We start from the raw sequence: 27,609 nt of genomic DNA on the forward strand, positions 1-27,609 counted from the left end.
TAAAGTCACCATTGGCCTGATGGTGAAATCCCTGAGCGGTTTCCTTCCTCTCCGGCAACTGAGTTAGGAAGGACGCCTGTATCTTTGTAGTGCCTGGGTGTATTGATACACCATCCAAAATGTAATTAATAACTTCATCATGCTCAAAGGGATATTCAATGTCTTCTTTTTAATTTTTTTAATCTACCAATAGGTGCCCTTCTTTGTGAAGGATTGGAAAACCTCCCTGGTTTTCGTGGTTGAATCTGTGTTTGAAATTCACTGCTCAACTGAGGGACCTTACAGATAACATTTCAGCTTTTAATTTTTAATTAATTTGTAAGCATTTTGAAAAACATAATGGGGTATTGTGTGTAGACCAGTGACACAAACATCTACATTTAATCCATTTTAAATTCAGGCTGTAACAAAACTAAATGTGGAAAAAGTCAAAGGGTGTGAAAACTTTCTGAAGGCACTGTATGTACTCTATGTATACTCTATGTAGTATCACTCTGTGTCCGTACGCTAGTTTACAAACCATTATTAAAAGGGCTAGCGCTACTACAAATGTAAATTGATGCCACATTTCAAGCGTTATGTCATTTTACCTGCAGCCCCTCTCGGACAGCCTCCAGCATGTAGGGAATGATGGAATAGTTCCACAGATCTGTGAACCACACTCTGGATCCCTCCACATCCATGGGACAAGACAGGAAGAGGCGAGGCCCTGGGAGGAAGAGAGACAGACAAACGTCAACAAAACATCCCTTTCATTCCATAGAACCTTCAATCTTGTCCCTTATATATTTTCTTTATTGACAAATCTCAAATATACAATTGAAAAGTACGTATTCATTCAAGTACAGTCTATTCATCTATTTCTTAAATCATAATGTAAAAAGAATATGACCAGATAATGTAATAACAAAAGGAGAAAAGAAAAGGATGAATGTGATTTCCTGTGAATCTTACCAATGGTGACGTCCGAGGAGCTGTGGGACTCCAGGAAGCGGTTGAGGTGATGCCAGACAGTAGGGATCCACTCGATGATCCTCACCAGCTCAGCGTTGCGCTGTCGGCTGCTGATCTCCGTCTCCATCAGCCTCCTCCTCAGGAACCGACCCAGGAAGCCCTTCACTGGCTCAGTGTGGTTGGCACACAGCACCCACCTAGAGAGGACACACACAGGAAACAGACAACAGCAGAGAGGGTGATCAGTTACTGTTCAAACAGACCTCCTCAAACGAGGGTTAGGCAGAGGACATATCAATGTTTAAATACTGCCCTCTTGTGGCGGCTACATGACACATCAATTACTTTTCACATTTCAGAATAGAGATGACATCAAATAACATTATCTTGGAACTGAAAAAAAGACAGTAACACATACAACATTATAGATATGATGTACCGGAAGTTATGATGAAGCTGCAGGTTGGGAGTGGATGATGTAGCCTGGTTCATTGTTCCAATGATATAAGGACTGTGAACAAACAAGGCAATACATTTCAGATTAAGAGCAAGCAAATAAACACTGTGTGAGTGCGTGCACCTGTGTGTATGCCCGTATGTGAGCCTGTGTGTGTGTGTCTGTGTGTCTCTGCGTGTGTGAGTCTTTGCGTGTGTGTGTGTGTGTGTGTGTGTGTGTGTGTGTGTACTGACCATTGGTGGTGCTTGCAGCTGAGCAGGCCATTGAAGACCTCTCCTAGAGAGCTGACGTTGTGCAGGTTGTCCAGTATTACCACCAGGGGCATGTCCACCCCATGACTCGTACTGTTGCAATGGTCAGCCAGGTTAGACAGGTACTGACGCAGCTCCTGGACACCAGAGAGAAGAGTTTACAAAGACAGCACAGTTAATCATTTCCACATTAACCACAAAATGATTCCCCATACAGCCTCTAAAATACCACAGTACATTACTAATGACATAACAAGAATTGAATCTATAGAGGGGTTGCAGTTGCGTCACAAATCACTGAGCAACCACACCAGGCTCCATGTTGGAAGACCAGAGTCAGTCTGCTGGAACTTTGGTGCCCTGTGTGTCCTCCAATCTTCCACATGGCTGGCTGTAGTGATGAGACACCGAGGCTTTGTGAACCCTTTGGGGCTTTCATGAAATTCCAATAGTGTGCAACTGCAGCCCGCAATTTGGGGCGTTCCTGCATGTGGGCATTCCTGCATCTGCAAGAACGTCTCCCCTCGAGCATCCCATTGGTTCCTGCATGAACGCTTACTAGTTAGATAGCACACAGTGTTGCCCCCGGCTACCGCCTGCTGTGTAGCAAAGTCCTCCTTAGGACTAGCTGGCTAAGCTAGCACACAGCGTCCTTTTCTCCCGCCTGCCGAACAGCTGTCCTCGCCGTCTTTAACAGAACTGCTGGAAAACATTGCCCGACAGGCAGGGGCAAAGGACACTGTCTACCGGTGTACGGCTAACTAGCTACCGTTGTCGCTCCTGCCCCTTCTTCTGTGGGGTTGATTGGCTGCTGGCATCCAACGTTATTGTGTATTACAGCCATCTACCTTACCGGAGCGCCCCCGCCTTCCGCCAGTCCTAACAAAAAAATGTACCAATAGAAGTATAAAGAGGAGTTCCTGCAGATGCAGGAATGCCAACATGCAGGAACGCCCCGAAATGTTGGCCGCAATTGCACCCATTTCCCAAATTGTGCCAAATAAATGGTTCATTACTCTGAGCTTTTATCACAGTGTTCTTAGTAACATATAAGCATGTTTGATGTTTACATAGACTTATTTTCCCATTGCACCCAAAACGTCATGGCTCAATGGATAGGAATACCACATCCAGGTTTCCCTTTTTTCTTCCAGGTTCATTATTTAGGATGCTGAAGACAAAAGATTATCATATGCTAAACTAATAAACAACAATAGGAAGAGTGTGGTTTGATTGTTTAAAAAAAATTCAACCATAGCAAGAATTCGATTTTGTGCCTATGCTGGTGTCTGATCCCAAATCCCTGTCCCTACCTGCTGAGCTACCGTTCAGGTGCTATAAACTGGAAGAAATGGAACTATGTGTGTAAATAAAGTGTCCAGTAGAGGTCAGTGTTTGAACGCAACTTTGCATCAAAAAAGCACCGGCACCACGGTGAAATCAGTGGGACCTCACATTTTGCAACATGCGGTTCGAAAAAGCATGCGATCAAACGAAGCTTCGGACGTCATTGATCACATGGTAATGTTACTTTGAAACAAGCAACCTCAATTTTTTGTTACAAACAAAACATTTACAAAAGACGTTGGCTCCATTGCGTGATTTAAGATGTTAAATAAAAAAACTGAACAGCCTATGTTTATTGAAACTCACCATTTAAAAGTTAGAAATACAATGTTGCCAGTGGTTCAATTTTTTTTAAACAAAAATATGTGTAATCTGTACAGGGATTTGATCCTGAGCTTCCACAAGGCAAGAGACTCACTCGCTGCTCTATGGGCAGATCCACCTGTTCGGTAAGAAATGGAGAATAATATCTTGAGTAAGTCTGTAAGTAGTGTCCAGCAGTGGTCCATTTGGAAGCCACAGCAGGATCCACTGACTGAGGGATCAAACAAAGTAATTTATCACACGTTAACTACTTGTCGACTTTGCCTTGGGTTTGAATTAAACTTTTTCAACTCACTTTTACATATTAACAAAAAACTTTGGTTCCATAATACTAGAGCGGTTTCATTTACAATCACTGTTTAAGAAATAAAAAACATGTAAATCGATCCTGTCAAGATTCTATAAAAGTGCTATGATTTCAGGATAGAGTCCTCTGGCATATGGCTCTAGGCCCTGAGCTATCTTTCCACCTGCTGTTGCAACCTGACCTCAGAGCATTTCACATTATTCTGTACGTAATTCAGAGACACATCATTGAGCATGATATGTTACGTTTCATATGGTATGTATTCATTTTTGGATGTCCCTCACCCACCTGTATATGTTACGAATTACAATTAGTATTATATGTTACACATTTGCAGAACGTACAATATGTTTACGAATTTGCAAAACGTACAATATGTTATGATTTTGCTAAATGTATGATATATTACAGATTCTAGCTAGGTGGCTAGCATTAGCTAGTTCACTAATGTTAGCTAAGCTAGGGGTTAGGGTTAAGTTTAGGCATTAGGTTAGAGGGTTAAGGTTAGGGATGGGGAAGGGTTAGCTAACATGGTAAGTAGTTTTAAAGTAGCTAATAAGTAGTAAGTTGCTATGTAGATAAAATGCTAAAGCTGTCTGTGATGAGATTCAAACTCGCGACCTTTGGAACAACGCCCCTCATTCACCCCAACCAACCACCCTTCTTTCGTTTTTGACTTAAGTAACCATCTGTCTTATTTAACCATTCCAAACGTAACATATCATACTAAATGGAGTGTCACGAATTTGAGACTAGGTTGGCTAAGAAGGTGAAATATCTAGTTATAAAAACAAAAACCTTTCAGCAGAGGTTGGTGCACTCAGTTACGAGTTCCAACACCTGTCAGATGATAGTGTAACGTCCAAAGCTTTGAACGTCATTAGCACGTGGTATTGTTACTTTGATCAGAGAGGAAGAGGAAGAGAGAGGCACAACTCGGCGGAAAATCTCCCTCCCTCCAGCAGGTAAAAAAAATGTATAGCCTATTTGCTACATGAGGTTTATTTGATGGAATAAAAGTTTCGTAATGTTGAAGTTGTTACGAGTACCGACACAAGTTGGACACCTGACATCCCGGCAACTGTGAGAAAATATCGGAGTTCTCTACATATTCATGACATGAGGCTAATAGCATAGCATCTCTCTCTATTGAATACAGACGGTTGATGGGATTACAATATATGTATCCACCAATCCAAAGGAAGGACAGGCGGGAGCTAAACAGCCCACAGTGCTGCTTTGCAGACAACGACTCTCGTTGTTAGGGTGAAGAGAAATGTATCTTGTCAGGAAATCCATAATCTTTGCTTTGATAAATTGTGTCGAATCAGTATGCTTTGAAAATGGCATCAGAGCTCCGGTATTAATCATCCCATCACTAGCTGGCTGCATTTTGCTACCACCAAAAATATCATGAAGATTTCCCATTTATTTAGTTTTTCTTAGGACCCAGAAAATGGAGGTAGTGGGAGAACATATTTATATTTACAAGTTAATAAATACATTTAGAAAATGATCAAAAACAATATATTATTAGCTAGCTAGCTTGCTACAGTAACTTCATGTTAGTGTGCTGGCTAAACCCAAATGAGCGTCTAATGTAATGTTATCTAGTGTCACACCCTGATCTGTTTCACCTGTCTTTGTGCTTGTCTCCACCTCTCTCCAGGTGTTGCCCATCTTCCCTATTATCCCCAGCGTATTTATACCTGTGTTCTCTGATTGTCTGTTGACAGTTCATTTTGTTTCGTGAAACCTACCAGTGTTTTCCCCCTTGCTCCTGTCTGTTCTAGTCTCTGTTTAAGTTTTTCCCGGTTTTGACATTTCTGCCTGCCCTGAGCCTGCCTGCCATTCTGTACCTTGCAACACCACACTGGATTATTGACTCCTGCCTGCTCTGAGCCTGCCTGCCGTTCTGTACCTTGTCACACCACACTGGATTATTGACTCCTGCCTGCTCTGAGCCTGCCTGCCGTTCTGTACCTTGTCACACCACACTGGATTATTGACTCCTGCCTGCTCTGACCCTGAGCCTGCCTGCCGTTCTGTACCTTTTGCACCCGTTCTGGATTACTGACCTCTGCTTGCCTCTGACCTGTCATTTTGCCTGCCCCTGTTTTAGTAATACACTTTTGTTACTTCGACACTGTCTGCATCTGGATCTTACCTGAAACGTGGTACCTAGCTAGCTAGCCAACTTTACATACGGTATAACTAGCTAAGTGAAAATCAATATCAACAGCAAGCTAACTTCCGAGTGGCACAGTGGGCTAAGACACTGAATTTCAGTGCAAGAAGCATCACTGCAATACCTGGTTCAATCACATCTGGCTGTGATTGTGCGCCACCCTATGGGACTCCCAATTAGCCCAGCGTCGCCAGGGTAGGCCGTCATTGTAAATAAAAATATTATTTGACTTGGCTAGTTAAATAAAAAAATAACTTCATATTAGCTATCTTGATGTATGTATCATTGAAAACTCAAAACACATATGTAGCTAACAGCCATGGAAGGTGAACAGATTAACGTTAGCAGCTCCAGCTGTCAGAGAAGGGAGAGAGTAGACTACTCTGGATAGGGCAAGTACCTTCATGGGAGGACATTATGAAAATACTCTCTAGTACCAGTCCCTAGAGAGAAACTTAGGACAGAGATATACATGTAGCAACATAATATTCAGTGCCGTCTAATTTGAGTATATAATGAAACCTGTTTCTTTGATGTTTTCTGTCCTCAGACAGAGAGCTGTGAAACCCTGCCTGCAGATGATGTCCCAAGAGAACAAGGGTACTTGTAAAGGTATTCATCCCCCTTGGCGTTTTTCCTATTTTGTTTCATTACAACCTGTCATTTAAATTGATTGTTATTTGGATTTCATGTAATGGACAAATAGTTCAAATTGGTGAAGTTAAAAATAAAAAATAAATAAATGAAAAGTGGTGCATGCATATGTATTCACACTCTTTGAAGTGAAGCCCCTAAGTAAGATCTGGTTCAACCAATTACCTTCAGAAGTCACATAATTAGTTAAATAAAGTCCACCTGTGTGCAATCTAAGTGTCACATGATCTGTCACATGATCTCAGTATATATACACCTGTTCTGAAAGGCCCCAGAGTCTGCAACACCACTAAGCAAGGGGCACCACCAAGCAAGTGACAATATGAAGACCAAGGATCTCTCCAAACAGGTCAGGGACAAAGTTGTGTAGAAGTACAGATCAGGGTTGGGTTATAAAAAAAATATCTGTAATTTTGAACATCCCACGGAGCACCATTAAATCCATTATTAAAAAATGTAAAGAACATGGCACCACAAGAAACCTGCCAAGAGAGGGCCGCCCACCAAAACTCACAGACCAGGCAAGGAGGGCATTAATCAGAGAGGCAACAAAGAGATCAAAGATAATCCTGAAGGAGCTGCAAAGCTCCACAGCGGAGATTGGAGTATCTGTCCATAAGACCTACACTCCACAGATCATTACAGAAGAGTTGCCAGAGAAAAGCCATTGCTTAAAGAAAAAAATAAGCAAACATGTTTGTTGTTTGCCCGAAATGCATGTGAGAGACTCCCCAAACATATGGAAGAAGGTACTCTGGTCAGATGAGACAAATTGAGCTTTTTGGCCATCAAGGAAAACGCTATGTCTGGTGCAAACTCAACACTTCTCATCACCCAAAGAACACCATCCCCATGATGAAGCATGGTGGTGGCAGCATCATGCTGTGGGGATGGTTTTCATCGGCAGGGCCTGGGAAACTGGTAAGAATTGAAGGAATGATGGATGGCTCTAAATACAGGGAAATTCTTGAGGGAAACCTGTTTCAGTCTTCCAGAGATTTGCGACTGGGACGGATGTTCACCTTCCAACAGGACAATGACCCTAAGCATACTGCTAAAGCAATACTCAAGTGGTTTAAGGGGAAACATGTAAATGTCTTTGAATGGCGTAGTCAAAGCCCAGACCTCAATCCAATTAAGAATCTGTGTTATGACTTAAAGATTGCTGTACACCAGCGGAACCCATCCAACTTGAAGGAGCTGGAGCAGTTTTGCCTTGAAGAATGGGCAAAAATCCCAGTGGCTAGATGTGCCAAGCTTATAGAGACATACCCTAAGAGACTTGCAGCTGTAATTGCTGCAAAAGGTGGCTCTACAAAGTATTGACTTTGGGGGCGTGAATAGTAATGCACGCTCAAGTTCTGTTTTTTTTTGTCTTATTTCTTGTTTGTTTCACAATAAAAAATGTTTTTCATCTTCAAAGTGGTACCCATGTTGTGTAAATCAAATGATACAACCCCCCCCAACAAACCCATTTTAATTCCAGGTTGTAAGGCAAAACATAGGAAAAATGCCGAAGGGGGTGAATACTTTCGCAAGCCACTGTACATCCTTCTATACCATGGTTTATATGTGTACCTATGTTAGTAAATGTTGTAAACAAAAATACAGTTTAAAAGCCACGCACAATGTATAAACCTATTACAACTGGAGCAGGCCAAACCTGCGGGGTTTGTAAACGTTAGACATCTTAGTAAGAAGTAGAGTATTACTACAGAAGCAAAAAAAGTAAATACCAGAGATGGCGAACCTCGTAACCCTGATCGTTGATCTATCTACGTCATATGTCACCTGGCAACACTCTTTTCCAATTACTGTATCCTCCAACAGTTCCAATTTGCAATATAAAGGGAATAAGCATTTCCATTTGTGAATCTCCTCTCTCATATACTTCCATATCGGTTACATTTTGGCACCTCCACTATCATACAGAAAGCATGCCTTGTTAAAGGTTATTTCCTACATTCAACTTATTAATCATGATAGTGTTTGACAGACCTTGCTGGACTTGTGGTCTACGTTGAACGTGGCAATGGCCCCGTCGGTGACCTCTCTCCCTTCCCTCAGCACTATGTGTTCGGCCAATCGGCTGGCCAGGAAACTCTTCCCGGTGCCACTGGGGCCAGACAGGATGATCCTACGGTGCTCATGGAGCTGGGACACGTAGCGCTGCAGCAGGGGTTTGGGGATCAGCGTCTCAAACACCAAGTCGTCTTGGCTGTGCTCACACACACCTGCAGGCAGGGGGCAGCAGAGGACACATACATTAAAGGATAGGTTCACTGGTGTTGTTATTGACTGATCCAGACAGCTTTTAATTACAGGGTTCAAATTTATTTAAATATTAACAATAAAACAATGCGAGTGATAAAGGTATAGTTCTAATTTTCCAAACTTCCGAGAGGTCCATTCTTGCCCATACCTTTGAGAGAGACAGAGATGGTGTCACTGTCTCCAACGAGGTATCCACAGGGCAGGAGTTCAGGGGTGTCAGTCCCACGTGTGCGATGGATGTCCCCGATGCTATAGCCCAGGACACTGTCTGAGTTTAGACCCAGCTGGCTCACTGGGTCCACGTGGATAATGTACTCCTGCAGGACCAGAGACCAATCAAACATCACATACAGGACAATGGACCAATCATACATCCGACAATGGACCAAAAAACAATCACATGTCAGATACAAGTGTCACTCTATTCACTCCTCTACCAGGCTGAGTTTTTAGTGTCTGTTGATTTACCTTAAAGAGACGTCTGACCACCCCATCCAGCACATCCCATTTGGTTTTCCCACTGACACCAATGCACCCAATCAGGAACTGACGAGGTCTACGCTCCTATAAAATATGAGGACGAACTTATCATAAGATCTGACATTAAGGACAAATAAGGTGAAAGGCATACATTTTTTTGTTAGCCATTGTAATTTCTGGGGGGTTGGAAGTGTAAGAAGTTTCGTACCTCTTTCCACTTGGCATCCTCATCTAGAGTTACGACCACCTTGACGTGTCGTCCTTCTTTCCGTGAGCTACCGTCCCCGTTGTCCTCCAACAACATGTCTACAGAGACAGGGACAAAGATATTAGCTACAGCAGACAGAACTACAAACACACACACACATGGACAGGTGAATGCACATGCTCGCGCACAAAGACTAACACAGGCGCACACACACGCATGCACGTACGCTCGCTCACTCACACTCTCTCTCTTACCGAGGCTGGTGGACTCTGTTAGAGCGAGGCTATGCTGTGGCTGGCCCGCTGAGGGTGAGGCCACTGAGGCTTGTGAGGCTGCTCTGCTGCAGCTGCCCTGACTCTCCCTCTTCATACAGTCGTTCTCTGTCTTCAGCCTCTCTATCTCACCCTGAGGACAGGTTAGAACACATCAGGTCAAACATAACTCACTGCATCGTACCACTTTGTATTTGACATGCTTTATGATGGCCAATGTTTGCGTGGTCATTTCTAGGGTGAGGAGTTTTCCCCTGACCATGCAAACCTTGACCAGGAAAATGCCAGGTCACAAGGTCAGGGAAACCTCCAGGCCTTCATCATGTCATATCAATGGTCATATGTGGTCATGTTTCAGTCACCCTCACCTGCATGCGGTTCATGGACTCCCTGAGCTGGTCCAGCTGGTGGGCGGAGCTGAGGGCCTCCAGGCGTATGTCAGTCAGCTTCATGTCCTTGTCTCGGAGCTCGCTGCGGAGCGCCATCACCGTCTCCGCCTCGCTGTCTGTGCACTCTGAGATCCTGCAGACGAGACAGATGTCTGGTCAGTTCAGGGTAAACAGAATGCTAGTCCTCAAGAGCACATCCCCGAGAAACCTCATGGAGCACAATTCTCATTCTCAGTAACATGCTGTACAAATTATTGGTTTGTCACTGAAAAAATGATTGTCGCTTATTCCAAGTTAATCCAGAGGCACTGAATCACTGTGCGATAGATAGGGGTTCAGGCAATTGTAAACAGGACAAGATTAAAGTCCTGTGAAGGATGTGTGTGATTGGCTCAGAATTCCAGTTTCAATAGCACAACATGGCATGAGTGATCGAGTTGATATTAATTGGTTAAATAATAATTTGGTGCATCAAGGACATTTGTTAGGATTAGCCATCATCAGAATTGCTCATAAAGTGACTGTGGGTTATTCAGACAGTTTTCATACTCTATTACCGAGCGAGAGAACCAGTCCTCAACACCCCAGTGCTACCGCCCCAGCCACGCCCACTAACAGGCAGGGGAGAGAGAAAGGGACTAGAGACACAGACAAACAGACGGACAAGAGAAGAACAGCTTCAATACAAACATCCAACTATTGACTAAAACAATGAGGCCATGCAGTCTATAATGATAACACACACACACACAGCTTGGGGTACTGGGATATACCGTGTATATATATATACACACACACACATACAGTACCAGTCAAAAGTTTGGACACACCTACTCATTCAAGGGTTTTTCTTTATTTGTAGAATAATAGTGAAGACATCAACACTATGAAATAACACATGTAGAATCATGAAGTAACCAAAAAAGTGTTAAACAAATCAAAATATATTTTATATTTGAGATTCTTCAAAGTAGCCACCCTTTGCCTTGATGACAGCTTTGTACACTCTTGGCATTCTCTCACCCAGCTTCACCTGGAATGCTTTTCCAACAGTCTTGAAGGAATTCCCACAAATGCTGAGCACTTGTTGGCTGCTTTTCCTTCACTCTGTGGTCCAACTCATCCCAAACCATCTCAAATGGGTTGAGGTCGGGTGATCGTGGAGGCCAGGTCATCTGATGCTCACTCCATCACTCTCCTTCTTGTTCAAATAGTCCTTACACAGCCTGGAGGTGTGTTTTGGGTCATTGTCCTGTTAAAAACAAATGATAGTCCCACTAAGCGCAAACCAGATGGGATGGCATATCGCTGTAGAATGCTGTGGTAGCCATGCTGGTTAAGTGCTGGTTAAGTGTGCCTTGAATTCTAAATAAATCACTGACAGTGTCACCAGGAAAGCACCCCCACACCATCACACCTTCTCCTCCACGCTTCACGGTTGGAACCACACCTGAAGAGATCATCAGTTTACCTACTCTGCGTCTCACAAAGACACGGCAGTTGGAATCAAACATCAAAAATGTGGACTCATCAGACCAAAGGACAGATTTCTACCGGTCTAATGTCCATTGTTCGTGTTTCTTGGTCCAAGCAAGTCTCTTCTTCTTATTGGTGTCCTTTAGTAGTGGTTTCTTTGCAGCAATTCGACCATGAAGGCCTGATTCACGCAGTCTCCTCTGAACAGTTGATGTTGAGATGTGTCTGTTACTTGAACTCTGTGAAGCATTTGTTGTTTGGGCTGCAATCTGAGGTGCAGTTAACTCAAATTTTCCTCTACAGCAACTCTGGGTCTTCCTTTCCTGTGGCGGTCCTCATGAGAGCCAGTTTCATCATAGCGCTTGATTGGTTTTGCGACTGCACTTGAAGAAACTTTCAAAGTTCTTGAAATTTGAAATATTTCCTTCTTTGAGTCAACTGATTGTGTCACGCCCTGGCCTTATTATTCTTTGTTTTCTTTATTATTTTAGTTAGGTCAGGGTGTGACATGGGGAATGTTGATGTTTTGTTGGTTTTGGGTGTTTATTTGGTAAAGGGGTTATGGGGTGAAGTATATGGTTTTGTGTTGAGTGTAGATGTCTAGCGTTGTCTATGTTGGTTAGTCATCTAGGGGAGTCTATGGTTACCTGAATGAGTTCCCAATTAGAGACAGCTGATTTCGGTTGTCTCTGATTGGGAGCCTTATTTAGGGTAGCCATAGGCTCTCATTGGTGGTGGGTAATTGTCTATGTAAGAACGTTAGTAGCCTGTATGTTTGTGCACAACGTTTGTAGCTTCACGGTCGTTTTGTTGTTTTGTTGTTTTGTTGTTTTGTTAAAGTGTTTTTGTGTCGTGTTCATCTTCGTGGTGTTAATAAAAGAAGATGGCATATTTTCCAACTGCTGCATTTTGGTCCGTTAATCCGCCACACGATCGTGACAGAATTACCCACCATAGGACCAAGCGGCATGGAAGGCGGCAACAGGACCTACCTACACAGGATCTCTGGAGTTGGGAGGACGAATTGGAAGAAGATGGACCTTGGGCTCAACCTGGAGAATATCGCCTCTCTCGTGAAGAGCTGGAGGCAGCGAAAGCCGAGAGGAGGCGATATGAGGAGGCAGCACGGAGACAAGGCTGGAGACCCGTGAGTACAACCCAAAAATTTCTTGGGGGGGGCCTTAAAGGGAGTGTGGCGAAGTCAGGTAGGAAACCTGCGCCTACTCCCTGTACTTACCGTGGAGAGCGGGAGTACGGGCAGACACCGTGTTACGCAGTAGAGCGCACGGTGTCTCCTGTACGCGTGCATAGCCCGGTTCGGTACATTTCAGCTCCACGTATCGGCCGGGCTAGACTGAGCGTTGAGCCGTATGTCATGAAGCCGGCCCAACGCATCTGGTCACCAGTGCGTCTCCTCGGGCCGGCGTACATGGCACCAGCCTTACGCATGGTGTCCCCGGTTCGCCTACATAGGCCGGTGCGGGTTATTCCACCTCCCCGCACTGGTCAGGCGACGGGGAGCATACAACCAGGTAAGGTTGGGCAGGCTCGGCGTTCAAGGGAGCCAGTACGCCTGCACGGTCCGGTATTTCCGGCGCCACCTCCCCGCCCCAATCCAGTACCACCAGTGCCTCCTCCACGCACTAGCTATATGGTGCGTGTCTCCAGCCTTTTACCACCAGTGTCTAAACCACGCACCAAGCCTCCTGTGTGTCCCCAGAGTCCTGTGCGTCCTGTTGCTGCTCCCCGCACTAGCCCTGAGATGCGTGTCCCCAGCCCGGTGCCACCAGTCCCGGCACCACGCACCAGGCCTACAGTGCGCCTCAGCCGGCAGGAGTCTGCCGTCTGCACAGCAATGACTGAACTGCCCGTCTCCCCAGCGCCATCTGAGCCATCCGTCTCCCTAGCGCCATCTGAGCCATCCGTCTGCAATGAGCCTGCAAAGCCGCCCGTCTGCCATGAGCCTGCAAAGCCGCCCGTCTGCCATGAGCCCACTGAGCCGTCCGCCAGACAGGAGCCGCTAGAGCCGCCAGCCAGACAGGAGCCGCTAGAGCCGTCCGTCAGACAGGATCTGCCAGAGCCGCCAACCAGACAGGATCTGCCAGAGCCGCCAACCAGACAGGATCAGCCAGATCAGTCAGCTAGCCATGAGCAGCCAGATCAGTCAGCTAGCCATGAGCAGCCAGATCCGTCAGCTAGCCATGAGCAGCCAGATCCGTCAGCTAGCCATGAGCAGCCAGATCCGTCAGCTAGCCATGAGCAGCCAGATCCGTCAGCTAGCCATGAGCAGCCAGATCCGTCAGCTAGCCATGAGCAGCCAGATCCGTCAGCTAGCCATGAGCAGCAAGATCCGTCAGCTAGCCATGAGCAGCCAGATCCGTCAGCCAGCCATGAGCAGCCAGATCCGTCAGCCAGCCATGAGCAGCCAGATCCGTCAGCCAGCCATGAGCAGCCAGATCCGTCAGCCAGCCATGAGCAGCCAGATCCGTCAGCCAGCCATGAGCAGCCAGATCCGTCAGCCAGCCATGAGCAGCCAGATCCGTCAGCCAGCCATGAGCAGCCAGATCAGTTAGCCAGCCATGAGCAGCCAGATCTGTCAGCCAGCCATGGGCCTTCCCTCAGTCCGGAGCTGCAGTCCCTCAGTCCGGAGCTGCAGTCCCTCAGTCCGGAGCTGCAGTCCCTCAGTCCGGAGCTGCCATTCCTCAGTCCGGAGCTGCCCCTTACCCTGGAGCTGCCCCTTACCCTGGTGCTGCCCCTTACCCTGGTGCTGCCCCTTACCCTGGTACTGCCCCTTATCCTGGTACTGCCCCTGACCCTGGTACTGCCCCTTACCCTGGTACTGGTCCTTAGTCCGGAGCTGTCCCTTAGTCCGGAACTCCCCCTTAATGCAATGGGGTTAATGTGGAGGGGGGTCGTTTGGAGGAAGCCTAGGAGGTGGTTAGGTACTGTGGTGACGTGGGGACTACGACCAGAGCCGGAGCCGCCACCGTGGAGGGGAGCCCACCCAGACCCTCCACTAGACTGTGTATGGTGCGCCCGGAGTTCGCGCCTCAAGGGGGGGGTTATGTCACGCCCTGGCCTTATTATTCTTTGTTTTCTTTATTATTTTAGTTAGGTCAGGGTGTGACATGGGGAATGTTGATGTTTTGTTGGTTTTGGGTGTTTATTTGGTAAAGGGGTTATGGGGTGAAGTATATGGTTTTGTGTTGAGTGTAGATGTCTAGCGTTGTCTATGTTGGTTAGTCATCTAGGGGAGTCTATGGTTACCTGAATGAGTTCCCAATTAGAGACAGCTGATTTCGGTTGTCTCTGATTGGGAGCCTTATTTAGGGTAGCCATAGGCTCTCATTGGTGGTGGGTAATTGTCTATGTAAGAACGTTAGTAGCCTGTATGTTTGTGCACAACGTTTGTAGCTTCACGGTCGTTTTGTTTTGTTGTTTTGTTAAAGTGTTTTTGTGTCGTGTTCATCTTCGTGGTGTTAATAAAAGAAGATGGCATATTTTCCAACTGCTGCATTTTGGTCCGTTAATCCGCCACACGATCGTGACAGATTGGCTCAAAGAAGGAAATAAATTCCACAAATTAACTTTTAACAAAGCACACCTGTTAATTGAAATGCAATTCAGGTGACTACCTCATGAAGCTGGTTGAGAGAATGCCAAGTGTGTGCAAAGCTGTCATCAAGGCAACTTTGAAGAATCTCATATTTTGATTTGTGGAACACTTTTTTGGTTACTACATGATTCCATTGTGTTATTTCATAGTTTTGATGTCTTCCCTATTATTCTACAATGTAGAAAATTGTACAAATAAAGAAAAACCCTTGAATGAGAGGTGTGTCCAAACTTTTGACTGGTACTGTATTTCTGCATAGATTTGTCATAACATTTGATCTGATCTGCATCTAGGTCACAACAATAGACAAACATAGTCTGCTTAAACAAATAACACACTCGTGTCTTTATTGAACACACCGTGTAAACAGTCACAGTGTAGGGTGGGAAAGTATGTGAACCCTTGGATTTAATAACTGGTTGACCCTCCTTTGGCAGCAATAACCTCAACCAAACATTTTCTGTATTTGTGGATCAGACATGCACAACGGTCAGGAGGAATTTTGGACCATTCCTCTTTACAAAACTGTTTCAGTTCAGCAATATTCTTGGGATGTCTGGTGTGAACTGCTATTTTGAGGTCATGCCACAGCATCTCAATTCGGGTTGAGGTCAGGACACTCCAGAAGGCGTATTTTCTTCTGTTGAAGCCATTCTGTTGTTGATTTACTACTGTGTTTTGGGTTGTTGTCCTGTTGCATCATCCAACTTCTGTTGAGCTTCAATTGGCGGACAGATAGCCTATTATTCTCCTGCAAAATGTCTTGATAAACTTGGGAATTAATTTTTCTGGGATAGCAAGCTATCCAGGCCCTGAGGCGGCAAAGCAGCCCCAAACCATGATGCTCCCTCCACAATACATTACAGTTGGGATGAGGTTTTGATGTGGGTGTGCTGTGCCTTAGTTTCTCCACACGGTGTTGTGTGTTCTTTCCAAACAACTCAACTGTAGTTTCATCTGTCCACAGAATATTTTGCCAGTAGCGCTGTGGAACATCCAGGTGCACTTTTGTAAACTTCAGAAATGCAGCAATGTTTTTTTGGAAAGCAGTGGCTTCTTCCGTGGTGTCCTCCCATGAACACCATTCTTGTTTAGTGTTTTACGTCTCGTAGACTCGTTAACAGAGATGTTAGCATGTTCCAGAGATTTCTGTAAGTCTTTAGCTGACACTATGATTCTTCTTAACCTCATTGAGCATTCTGCGCTGTGCTCTTGCAGTCGTCTTTGCAGGACGGCCACTCCTAGGGAGATTAGCAACAGTGCAGAACTTTCTCCGTATGGGGAGTGTCGCTATTTTCAGGTCTCTCCAGAGATGTTTGATCAGGTTCAAGTCCGGGCTCTGGCTGGGCCACTCAAGGACATTCAGAGACTTGTCCCGATGCCACTCCTGTGTTGTCTGGCTGTGTGCTTAGGTCCGTTGTCCTGTTGGAAACTGAACCTTTGCCCAAGTCTGAGATCCTGAGCGCTCTGTAGCAGGCTTTCATCAAGGATCTCTTTGTACTTGCATCTTTCCCTCAATCCTGACTAGTCTCCCAGTGCCTGCTGCTGAAAAACATCCCCACAGCATGATGCTGCCCCCACCATGCTTCACTGTAGGGATGGTGCCAGGTTTCTTCCAGATGTGACGCTTGGCATTCAGGCCAAAGAGTTCAATCTTGGTTTCATCAGACCAGAAAATCTTGTTTCTCATGGTCTGAGTCCTTGCGGGCTGTCATGTGTCTTTTAATGAGGTGTGGCTACCGTCTCGCCACTCTACCATAAATGCCTGATTGGTGGAGTGCTGCAGAGATTGTTGTCCTTCTGGAAGGTTCTCCCATCTCCACAGAGCAACTCTGGAGCTCTGTCAGAGTGACCATCGGGTTCTTGGTCACGTCCCTGACCAAGGCCCTTCTCCCCCAATTGCTCAGTTTGGCCGGGTGGCCAGCACTACGAAAAGTCTTGGGGGTTCCAAACTTCTTCCATTTAAGAATGATGGAGGCCACTGTGTTCTTGAGTACCTTCAATGCTGCAGACATTTTTTGGTACCCTTCCCCAGATCTGTGCCTCGACACAATCCTGTCTCGGAACTCTACGGACAATTCCTTCGAGCTCATGGCTTGGTTTTTGCTCTGACATGCACTGTCTACTGTGGGACCTTATATAAACAGGTGTGTGCTTTTCAAAATCATGTCCAATCAATTGAATTTACCACAGGTGGACTCCAATCAAGTTGTAGAAACATTAAGGATGATCAATGGAAACAGGATGCACCTGAGCTCAATTTCAAGTCTTACAGCAAAGGGTCTGAATACCTATGTAAATAAGGTATTTCTGTCTTTTATTTGTAACAAATGTGCAAAGATTTCTAAAAACCTGTTTTCGCTTTTTCATTATGGGGTATTGTGTGTAGAATGATGAGGGGAAAAAACTATTTAATCCATTTTAGAATAAGGCTGTAATGTAACAAAATGTGGAAAAAGTCAAGGGGTCTGAATACTTTCCGAATGCACTGTGTATGTATATATATATACTACCATTCAAAGGTTTGGGGTCACTTAGAAATTACTTTTTTAAATAACATAAAATTGATCAGAAATACAGTGCAGGCATTGTTAATGTTGTAAATTACTATTGTAGCTGGAAACGGCAGATTTTTAATGGAATATCTACATAGGCGTACAGATGGCCATTATCAGCAACCATCACTCATGTGTTCCAATGGCACGATGTCTTAGCTAATCCAAGTTTATCATTTTAAAAGGCTAATTGATCATTAGAAAACCCTTTTGCAATTATGTCAGCACAGCTGAAAACTGTCGTTCTGATTAAAGAAGCAATAAAACTGGCCTTCTTTAGACTAGTTGAGTATCTGGAGCATCAGCATTTGTGGGTTCGATTACTGGCTCAAAACGGCCAGAAACAAATAACTTTCTTCTGAAACTCATCAGTCTATTCTTGTTCTATTCCATGCGAGAAATTGCCAAGAAACTGAAGATCTCGTACAATGCTGTGTACTACTCCCTTCACAGAACAGAGCAAACTGGCTCTAACCAGAATATAAAGAGCAGTGGGAAGCCCCGGTGCACAACTGAGCAAGAGGACAAGTACATTAGAGTGTCTAGTTTGAGAAACAGACGCCTCACAAGTCCTCAACTGGCAGCTTCATTAAATAGTACACACAAAACACCAGTCTCAACGTCAACAGTGAAGAGGCGACTCCGGGATGCTGGCCTTCTAGGCAGAGTTGCAAAGAAAAAGCCATATCTCAGACTGGCCAATAAAAATAAAAGATTAAGATGGGCAAAAGAACACAGACACTGGACAGAGGAAGATTGGAAAAAAGAGTTATGGACATAGGAATCTAAGTTTGAGGTGTTCGGATCACAAAGAAGAACATTCGTGATGCACAGAAAAAATTAAAAGATGCTGGAGGTTGACGCCATCTGTCAAGCATGGTGGAGGCAATGTGATGGTCTGGGGGTGCTTTGGTGGTGTTAAAGTGGGAGATTTGTACAGGGTAAAATGGATATTCAAGAAGGAAGGCTATCACTCCATTTTGCAATGCCATGCCATACCCTGTGGACGGCACTTAATTGGAGCCAATTTCCTCATACAACAGGACAATGACCCAAAGCACAGCTCCAAACTATGCAAGAACTATTTAGGGAAGAAGCAGTCAGCTGGTATTCTATAATGGAGTGGCCAGCACAGTCACCGGATCTCAACCCGATTGAGCTGTTGTGGGAGCAGCTTGACCATATGGTACATAACAAGTGCCCATCAAGCCAATCCAACTTGTGGGAAGTGCTTCAGGAAGCGTGGGGTGAAATCTCTTCAGATTACCTCAACAAATTGACAACTAGAATGCCAAAGGTCTGCAAGTCTGTAATTGCTGCAAATGGAGGATTCTTTGACGAAAGCAAAGTTTGAAGGACACAATTATTATTTCAATTAAAAATCCTTATTTATAACCTTGTCAACGTCTTGACTATATTTCCTATTCATTTTGCAACTCATTTCATGTATGTTTTCATGGAAAACAAGGACATTTCTAAGTGACCCCAAACTTTTGAACGGTAGTGAATATATAAAGTATATAAATATATAAAGCTGTTGAGATATCTGTATCAGACACTATGGGAATCAGTAGTAATCATTAATATGGTCATGTGAAGTTCCAGACCCCTGAGTTGACTGTATTAATATAGAAAACAGGGAGCCTCCATTATGATCCACTATCACCTCCCATTTAGAAACAGGTGAGTGTCTAATAGCCTGGGCCCAGGTACTCACAGAGAGTTGGAGTGGGAGAAGGTACTCACAGAGAGTTGGAGTGGGAGTTCCGGATCATGGGTGTTGAGGCGGTGGAGCCGTTATATGCAGTTAGCTTTGGGGAGGAGGGCAGGGAACAGTCGGCAATCTCTTCTGCGTCGGAGTGGGAGGACGCAGACTTGGACGACTTCTTCTTCCCAAATGCCTGCTTGAAAGAGCTCCGCAGCTGCAGCCAAGGATGGGGATGGGGTCAGAGAAGAGAAGAAAACAGAGAGACCTGATTACATAGTAAAGCACACAGACATATAAGGGGCCCAGAAATACATTTTGAATCACAAAACAGTTACAAACTTCTACTCTTTCACTATCTCCACCTAATCAAGGATAAAAGTCTATTTTGGAAATGAGTGTGTTAATCTTACCTCATAAACCTCCACACGATAGGAGAGCACAAGAGGGGAAAGACAAGACCACAGCATGCTGATCATAGACAATTTCAACTTTTAGCTTGGAGACACAATAGAGGTATGGTGGATTTGTTTTGTTAACAATCCACGAACTTGTGTACAGGTCTTAAGGACATAGAATAGGCTGTACACAAGGCAGGTCACTAAAGAGACTGAACGCAAACTATACCCTCACAGCTACAAACAAGGAATGAACACAAGGCTAGGGAGGAAGAGTTATCACTTGTATAAACTTCTCACTAATTGACACGACTACTCAACCACTAAAGGGGAGATTTAGATATTTAAACTCAGTAGTCATCTGCCCCCTTGTGGTCAAATAGTCAGGTGCGCCACGGTTGTACTTCTAACTAATACACTGATACTAGTATCATCACCGTCTGCGTACATAGTCATCATTCACCTTCCCTCCAGCACACGCAACAGCATCATATCAGGACAAAAGAACACACACGCAGACATTTTAAATTGACTTCATAGGTTAGTACAGGCAATATTCAACCAACATACATACTGTGTACACACCTCTTTTCTACAGGCAGAAAATGCATGAGTATATTGACCTAAACTCGTGTCTCCTGACTAACAGATTACAGGTGACCTTTTCGTAGTTGCGTGCAGTTTCTTTGCGGTTTTGCCATGTGTAATAAGGGAACACCTCACAATTCTCAACTCACAATCTAGTTTCTAGAGCAGCTCACTAACAACAATAACCATATTCACCTTTGCTCCTGCGCAAGAAGGCTGAGCACAAACAGAAGGATTGGAGGAAAGGGCAAGAACATCTGACAGATTAGACGTGCAGACAGAGACAGACAGACGAACAGACACAGAGCGACAGACAGCTAGCCAGCCATGTTGATAAACAGACAGACATAGATGGACAGACAGACAACTAGCCAGCCAGCTGGATAGACAGAGAGTGGAGGACCTACCCAGTTCTTCCTCGTCTTTTTGTTCTTGGCGTCCAGCTCCAAGTTGCTGCCCACGCTGGAGTGGCTGGTGGCGCTGGTGATGCTAGACACACTGTCAGACGAGTGCTGTCTGCGGATACACAGATCCTGCTGAGACTGGGGGCTTCCATTGTCTGAGGCTGTGGGATGCACAAGAGAGAGGGTGAGACAGGGACCAGCATAGAATTCTAATCCATTCTGATTCGGTGTCAGATGCCCTTTTTCTCACTAGCCAATAGACATCTGTTCTTGTTGGGTTTCATGTTGATGTGGGAGGTAACTTCTCACCTGGCCTATCACCTTTGCAGGTGAGCTCTGGCAGGTTGATGACACCATCGATGGCTGCCTGGGCTGCTGTGTTCTGCTTCTTCATGTGCTCTACTGTCTTCCTCAGGTCGTTCAGCTCAGAATCCTAAAATACAACAACGCGATGAAGCAACACAGTTAGCATCACGATCCATCCAAGGAAAGACGGACATATTTCTGAGGAAACCGACATTTTGACGGCTCCAGTCCTTACTTTCTGCTCAGCCGTGGTGGTAAGGCCCTGGAGTCGGATGGTCATGTTCCCCAAGCTCTGCTCAAACGCTGCTACCAGGTGAGCCTACGGACATGCACACAGCAGTACACATTCAGCTATCCATGTATACGTTTGCAAACTGACCTGCTGACAATGTCATTTGTTCTCCTTCACCTGACACACACTTGTTTGATTAGCAAGCCCCACTCAGGGCTGTGAAACGGGCAACGCACTGCAGTTTTAGGAAAAGGTCTCGCTCGTAAGAACACACCCACATACCTTTCACGACATGCATACACAGAGCCAAAAGAAAAACATCCACAGGTGATAATGGCTTCCGTGTCATGGTGCACAATGAGTATTTTGAGTAAGAACGAGAGGAGTTGTGTTTCTCCACAGGGACAGCTGGGGAAGTCACTGCATGTTAGAAATGGATCCATGCTGATATAATGGGCCAGGCTCTCTGCCGACTACCGATTTACCTGTCTGGGCAGGGTTCCATGGTTCAGTAGCCTGGTAGAGATGAACATGAGGCCAACACGAGTCCTAAAAAAACCCTCTAGCTAGCTATCATCTGCCTTCGTGAAACCAGAGACCTGCTACCTTCTCACAGCCACAGACGAGCAGAGAGAAAGGAAAAAAGAGGGAATTCTGGTTAAGCGAAAAACATTTTGGATGTTTTCTTCTCATATGCAGAGTCAACTGATCACAAGTATTTGTTATCTTCTGTAGAGATACAGGTGTGAGAGAAACATGCTGCTTAAAGTCAGGCTGGTTATCAACTTGCACGTTGATTTACTCATCAATGTCACAGTTGGACATTTGACGAAGGCGTACAAAGAGATTGCAGACCGGCTCAGTCAGTTTGGCAATCATATACATCCAAAGAAACCACCTCAAATGCATGAAATCAATGGATGGCTTGTGTTTTAGAAGATAAATGCTAAAACGATTCCATACCGTAGGCGTTAGGATTTCCAAAGCTGTGGTGGGTTTTAGATAGCACATTTTCTCTTATGCATTGCTGTTGTTGATATACTTTGCAAGGACAAGAATCAGCGCAATCGATTCACATTACACAGAAAACCTAAAGCATGCACATTTTTTTTAAATCAAACATGAAATCAAACGTCACGTTCCTGGTAGTTGATAACAGCTTTACAGGCAGAACAAAAGCAGAACATCAAGAGTATTGCAACAGAGACGCGCGTGTCCTCTGACATATCTAGGACAGACAGACACACTGAGGACAGACAGACACACCTCTAGTTACAGCTCACAACCCAGCCATGTACTGTAGTAGCAGTAGTACGCTATACTGATGGCTCCACAATAAACAGACAAATACCCAGGATGTAGTAGCAGTAGTACGGAATACTGATAGCTCCACAATAAACAGACAAATACCCAGGATGTAGTAGCAGTAGTAGGCTATACTGCTAGCTCCACAATAAACAGACAAATACCCAGGATGTAGTAGCAGTAGTAGGCTATACTGCTAGCTCCACAATAAATAGACAAATACCCAGGATGTAGTAGAAGTTGTAGGCTATACTGATAGCTCCACAATAAATAGACAAATACCCAGGATGTAGTAGCAGTAGTAGGCTATACTGCTAGCTCCACAATAAATAGACAAATACCCAGGATGTAGTAGAAGTTGTAGGCTATACTGATAGCTCCACAATAAATAGACAAATACCCAGGATGTAGTAGCAGTAGTAGGCTATACTGATAGCTCCACAATAAATAGACAAATACCCAGGATGTAGTAGAAGTTGTAGGCTATACTGATAGCTCCACAATAAATAGACAAATACCCAGGATGTAGTAGCAGTAGTAGGCTATACTGATAGCTCCACAATAAATAGACAAATACCCAGGATGTAGTAGCAGTAGTAGGCTATACTTATAGCTCCACAATAAACAGTCAAATACCCAGGATGTAGTAGCAGTAGTACGGAATACTGATAGCTCCACAATAAACAGACAAATACCCACATGCCAACATACAAGCTCACTTCCCAAAACAAAGCATCCAGAGACTCAAAGCTGCTGAAGCCCTGTGAGAGCCCAGAGGTTCCAGTCAGATCCCACCTCAGTGAGGTCCTGCTGTATGTTGCTGTCCTCCTTGTGGCCTGCAGGGCTGTAGCTCTGGCTGCGTCTCAGCCTGAGCTGCAGCTTGCGTCTGGCCTTCTCTCTGGTTGCCTCCTTCCCCAGGGACGGGTAGTGGTTCAGGGGACACCACGTCACCACCACCGGGCTGCTAGCCCCGGGACTGGGGCTTTTGGCTGACATGGCTAAAGCGCCTCAGCTCAGGGTCATCCAGGTCCAGTCAAGGACCAGTCTTCCTTTGATAAAGTATGAGTCCGGTAGCAGACAGACGCTGAAGACTGATAGTTAGGTGCTTCTGTTCTGATCATCACACAGAGGTATGAGTAAACACATGTTCTGATTCCTATCACAGCCCAGAGCCCGGCCGCTACGGAATATGAGCTGATAGCTTGGCAGAAGGCAGAAGAGAAGGCGGGGAACAGATCTGGAGGGTTTCCATCAGACAGAGGGGCTGGTGTTGGGGCATGTGGCAGGCTGGCTGATTCCTCCACTATCAGGCTGTACAGTCTGTCAGGTCCTAGTGCAGGTATGTCTTACAGGGCTGGTAAGGCCAGGGGCTCAGGCCATACTCTAGCAGCCTAACCCGAGTTCTCTTACAAGGAACTACAGCCTTCATACTCCACCCAAGCCCCCACAGCTGCTCTAACCTGCTATGTTGTGAAATCTCTGTTTGTGAGATCACATAACCAGTGTGGATGCGGGCCTGAGGATGTACCATTTCATTAGGCTGTTACTGATGCTGTTTCTGCTGCAGGGCTGTCATGTTTGTTTACATTCAGAGAGCAGATAATGGGACTGAACGCCTGCTTCCCCTCTCAGACCATTACCCAGTGTCATGTTCAATGTGCTGTAGGACGCCACGCAAAGGTAAACAAAAACACCATGTGCAATGCTGGAACTCTTTGACTTGTAGGTATTTTCAATTCTGGTAACACGCAACACTAGGACGAATCCATTCCAATGACCACAACCAAGGCATTATATACAGTTAGCAGGGTTGGGGTCAGTTCCATTTCAATTCCAGTCAATTCACAACGTACACTGAAACACCAATTCCAATTCTCTTCCATGCTTTTCAATGAGGAAAATGTGGAATTGGAATTTGGTTTACTTTATGAATTGACTGAAATTTAAATGGAACTGACCCCAACCCGGACAGTTAGTACCAGCGGAACCATGATGCCACAGTGCTTAGCATAGTAACCATTTGCCATCAAACTTACATTAGCACTCAGCTGAGTGGTCAAACCGGACACCTTCTCCTGGGAAGCGTCCAATTCTCTCCGCAGCTTACGAATCTGAGAACAGAAAAACAAGATAATGCTTATCTACAGGAAACATAATATTAGGATATAGAGTATGTAGTACCCAAATAACTTGCTGGCTCATAAACAGTTATGATGTTACAGTCCCAAAGGGAATCAATGGTGGCACATTGTTTGTGTGAAAGGAAAGTTGTTCTTACCTCCGACTGAGATTTCTCCTCCGGCTATGAAAAAGAGGAGAAGAGAAGAGAGGTTAATGCAGGTCACAGGATAAGACAGCAAGACAGACAATCTGAACATATTCAGTTTCCACCTAAGGCTACAAGGATTCACACAAGCAGTTAATTAGCAATGCAACTCAGCAGTCAAGTCAGGCACATTGAGATGGTCCCTCTTCACTTTCACCCATATAGCTCACCGAGGGCTGGTTTCCCAGACACAGATGAACCCTAGTCCTGAACTAAAAAGCATGCTCAATGAAGAACCTCAATTAAAATATCTTTTCTTTTTAGCCCGGGACTAGGCTTAATCTTTGTCTGGGAAACCAACCCTGAGTATATTAACATTCGTACTATGTGTTTGGACAGTGCATCAAACATGAATCAAAGTGTCGCTCACCATGGAGTGGGCAGAGGAAGTGCTGGACACTAGAGACAGAGAGGAGCCGTGGACTGGAGAGAAACAAAAAACAACTCATTCATCTGGTGACATCAATCATGGATAATGGCTTCATGCAAGCAGTGGTTCATCTCCCCCTGACGACTTTGGAAACAGCAACATGCATAAACAGGTCCCCTGGGTGAACATTTACAACAGAGGTGCTGCTCTAGGTGTGTGAGTGCGTGCGTGGCACTGTTATGTTACTGGAACTAGTTTACTTTGTAGCCTATCCTTTAATTGTGGTGATATGGTTTGACATCCACACATCCGCCCCGATATCTAACAGCCTGACTACACTCACATAATCACATGTCCAAGCTTAAAATCGCCCTGGTGAGACATACAGTATGACACATTCACACTTTAGCAGCAGTCATCAGCCTATACATCATCATTACGCTTTAGTGAGTGCTGTTACTACACTAACACAGCCTCGCTATGTGAGCTGTCTCTCTCTTCATTAATCATAATGGAATAGAACCCCAACATCACCGCAGGACTAAAATGACAGCAGGGGGATGTGCCAAACTTAAAGGGCCAATGCAGCCATTTATATCTCAATATCAAATCATTTCTGGGTAACCTTACTGTGATTGTTTTCAATTAAAATAGTAAAAAAGAAACAAAAATAGCTTCTTAGCAAAGAGCAATTTCGCAAGCAAGAATTTTGCTAGAACTGTCTGGGGGTGGTCTGGGTAGGTGCGGAAAAACGGAAAACTAGCTGTTATTGGAAGAGAGGTTTGGAACTCTTTCTTATTGGTCTATTAAGTATACTGAACAAAAATATAAATGCAACAACTTCAAAGATTTGACTGAGTTACAGTTCATAAGGAAATCAGTCAATTGAAATGAATTCATTAGGCCCTAATCTATGGATTTCACATGACTCGGCAGAAGTGCAGCCATGGGTGGGACTGTGAAGGCATAGGCCCACCCACTTGGCAGCCAGGCCCACCCACTGGGGAGCCAGGCCCAGCCACTGGGGAGCCAGGCCCACCCACTGGGGAGCCAGGCCCAGCCAATCAGAATGAGTTTTTCTCCATAAAAGGGCTTTTTACCATTTCTGGGATCTTTTATTTCAGCTCATGAAACATGGGATCAACACTTTGCATGTTGCGTTTATATCTTTGTTCAGTATAATTTACTGCCTGGTGATGTTACCAGACAGGCCAAAACAGGCTGTAATTTCAGGCGGTCTTTTCAAACAGCTCTTAAACTAAAAGGGCATTATCATTTTCACAATTTCCTAGTATTTCTCCAATCTCATAGTGTGGAAATGTGTGTGTGTGTATAATATATATATATATATATATATATATATATATATATATATAAATATATATATATATATATATATATATATATAACACAGAGAAATCACGTTTTTGCCTGCACTGGGCCTTTAACTAAATGCTTAGCTGCTTATCAAGCCTTTGTACAATTATTTAGAGCCCTGAGTGTGGTCTCCAATGTCCCAGAGTCCACTGAAGCGTGTGAATGTATGGTGGGGTAAAATAATTCCATAACAGTATGGATTTCCAGGCACTGGTGTCAAAACCAAGGGCAGGTCTTACAGGACTACAAGCTCAAGGAAACCCATGAAGAGTTACGGGGGTCAGCTAGTTACAGATAGTGACATTTAGCCCAGGTATACACTTAGTTGCCAGTTTATTAGGTACACCCATATAGTACCGGGTCACACCCCTCTTTGCCTACAGAACAGGGGCGTGGAAACATTGCTCAATTGGTATCAAGGGACCTAACATGTGCCAGAAAAACATTCCCTACACCATTACACCACCACCACCAGCCTGTACAGTTGATACCAGGCAGGATGGGGCCATGGACTCATGCTGCTTACGCCAAATCCTGACTTTGCGGACGCAACAGGAACCGGGATTCGTCGGACCAGGCAACGTTTTTCCATTCTCAACTGTCCAGTGTTGGTGATCGCTTGCCCACAGTAGCCGCTTCTTGTTGCTGTAGCCGATAGGAGTGGAACCCGGTGTGGTCGTCTGCTGCAATAGCTCATCCATGACAAGGACAGACAAGTTTTGCGTTCCAAGATTCCGTTCTGCACACCACTGTTGTACTGCGCTGTTATTTACCTGTTATTTTACCTGCACACCTGTTAGCTTGCACAATTCTTGCCATTCTCCTTTGACCTCTCCTCAACGAGCT

The 27,609-nt window shown here is 44.9% G+C and overlaps 1 protein-coding gene across 6 annotated transcripts in view; it reads right to left on the reverse strand.

Annotated features, from left to right (window-relative positions):
• The window catches only part of LOC129866753 (neuron navigator 2-like), a 140,205-nt gene that overhangs the window by 3,569 nt on the left and 109,027 nt on the right, over positions 1 to 27,609 (reverse strand). For 4 of the 6 annotated variants that reach the window (XM_055939594.1, XM_055939591.1, XM_055939593.1 and 1 more), the window contains 18 exons: positions 25,387 to 25,439; positions 24,969 to 24,992; positions 24,727 to 24,801; positions 21,389 to 21,472; positions 21,157 to 21,280; positions 20,851 to 21,008; positions 19,499 to 19,674; positions 10,663 to 10,743; positions 10,085 to 10,238; positions 9,699 to 9,849; positions 9,445 to 9,542; positions 9,225 to 9,320; positions 8,905 to 9,073; positions 8,481 to 8,716; positions 1,645 to 1,799; positions 1,394 to 1,465; positions 955 to 1,151; positions 591 to 709 (listed from right to left, as the gene is read on the reverse strand). In XM_055939594.1, the coding sequence (XP_055795569.1) occupies positions 591 to 709; positions 955 to 1,151; positions 1,394 to 1,465; positions 1,645 to 1,799; positions 8,481 to 8,716; positions 8,905 to 9,073; positions 9,225 to 9,320; positions 9,445 to 9,542; positions 9,699 to 9,849; positions 10,085 to 10,238; positions 10,663 to 10,743; positions 19,499 to 19,674; positions 20,851 to 21,008; positions 21,157 to 21,280; positions 21,389 to 21,472; positions 24,727 to 24,801; positions 24,969 to 24,992; positions 25,387 to 25,439 (2,222 nt within the window). The remainder of the gene's footprint in view (positions 1 to 590; positions 710 to 954; positions 1,152 to 1,393; positions 1,466 to 1,644; positions 1,800 to 8,480; positions 8,717 to 8,904; positions 9,074 to 9,224; positions 9,321 to 9,444; positions 9,543 to 9,698; positions 9,850 to 10,084; positions 10,239 to 10,662; positions 10,744 to 19,498; positions 19,675 to 20,850; positions 21,009 to 21,156; positions 21,281 to 21,388; positions 21,473 to 24,726; positions 24,802 to 24,968; positions 24,993 to 25,386; positions 25,440 to 27,609) is intronic. The other 2 variants (XM_055939595.1, XM_055939596.1) reach the window with 1 other exon arrangement.

Source organism: Salvelinus fontinalis, chromosome 12, assembly GCF_029448725.1.
Source record: "Salvelinus fontinalis isolate EN_2023a chromosome 12, ASM2944872v1, whole genome shotgun sequence".
Lineage (NCBI taxonomy): Eukaryota > Metazoa > Chordata > Actinopteri > Salmoniformes > Salmonidae > Salvelinus > Salvelinus fontinalis.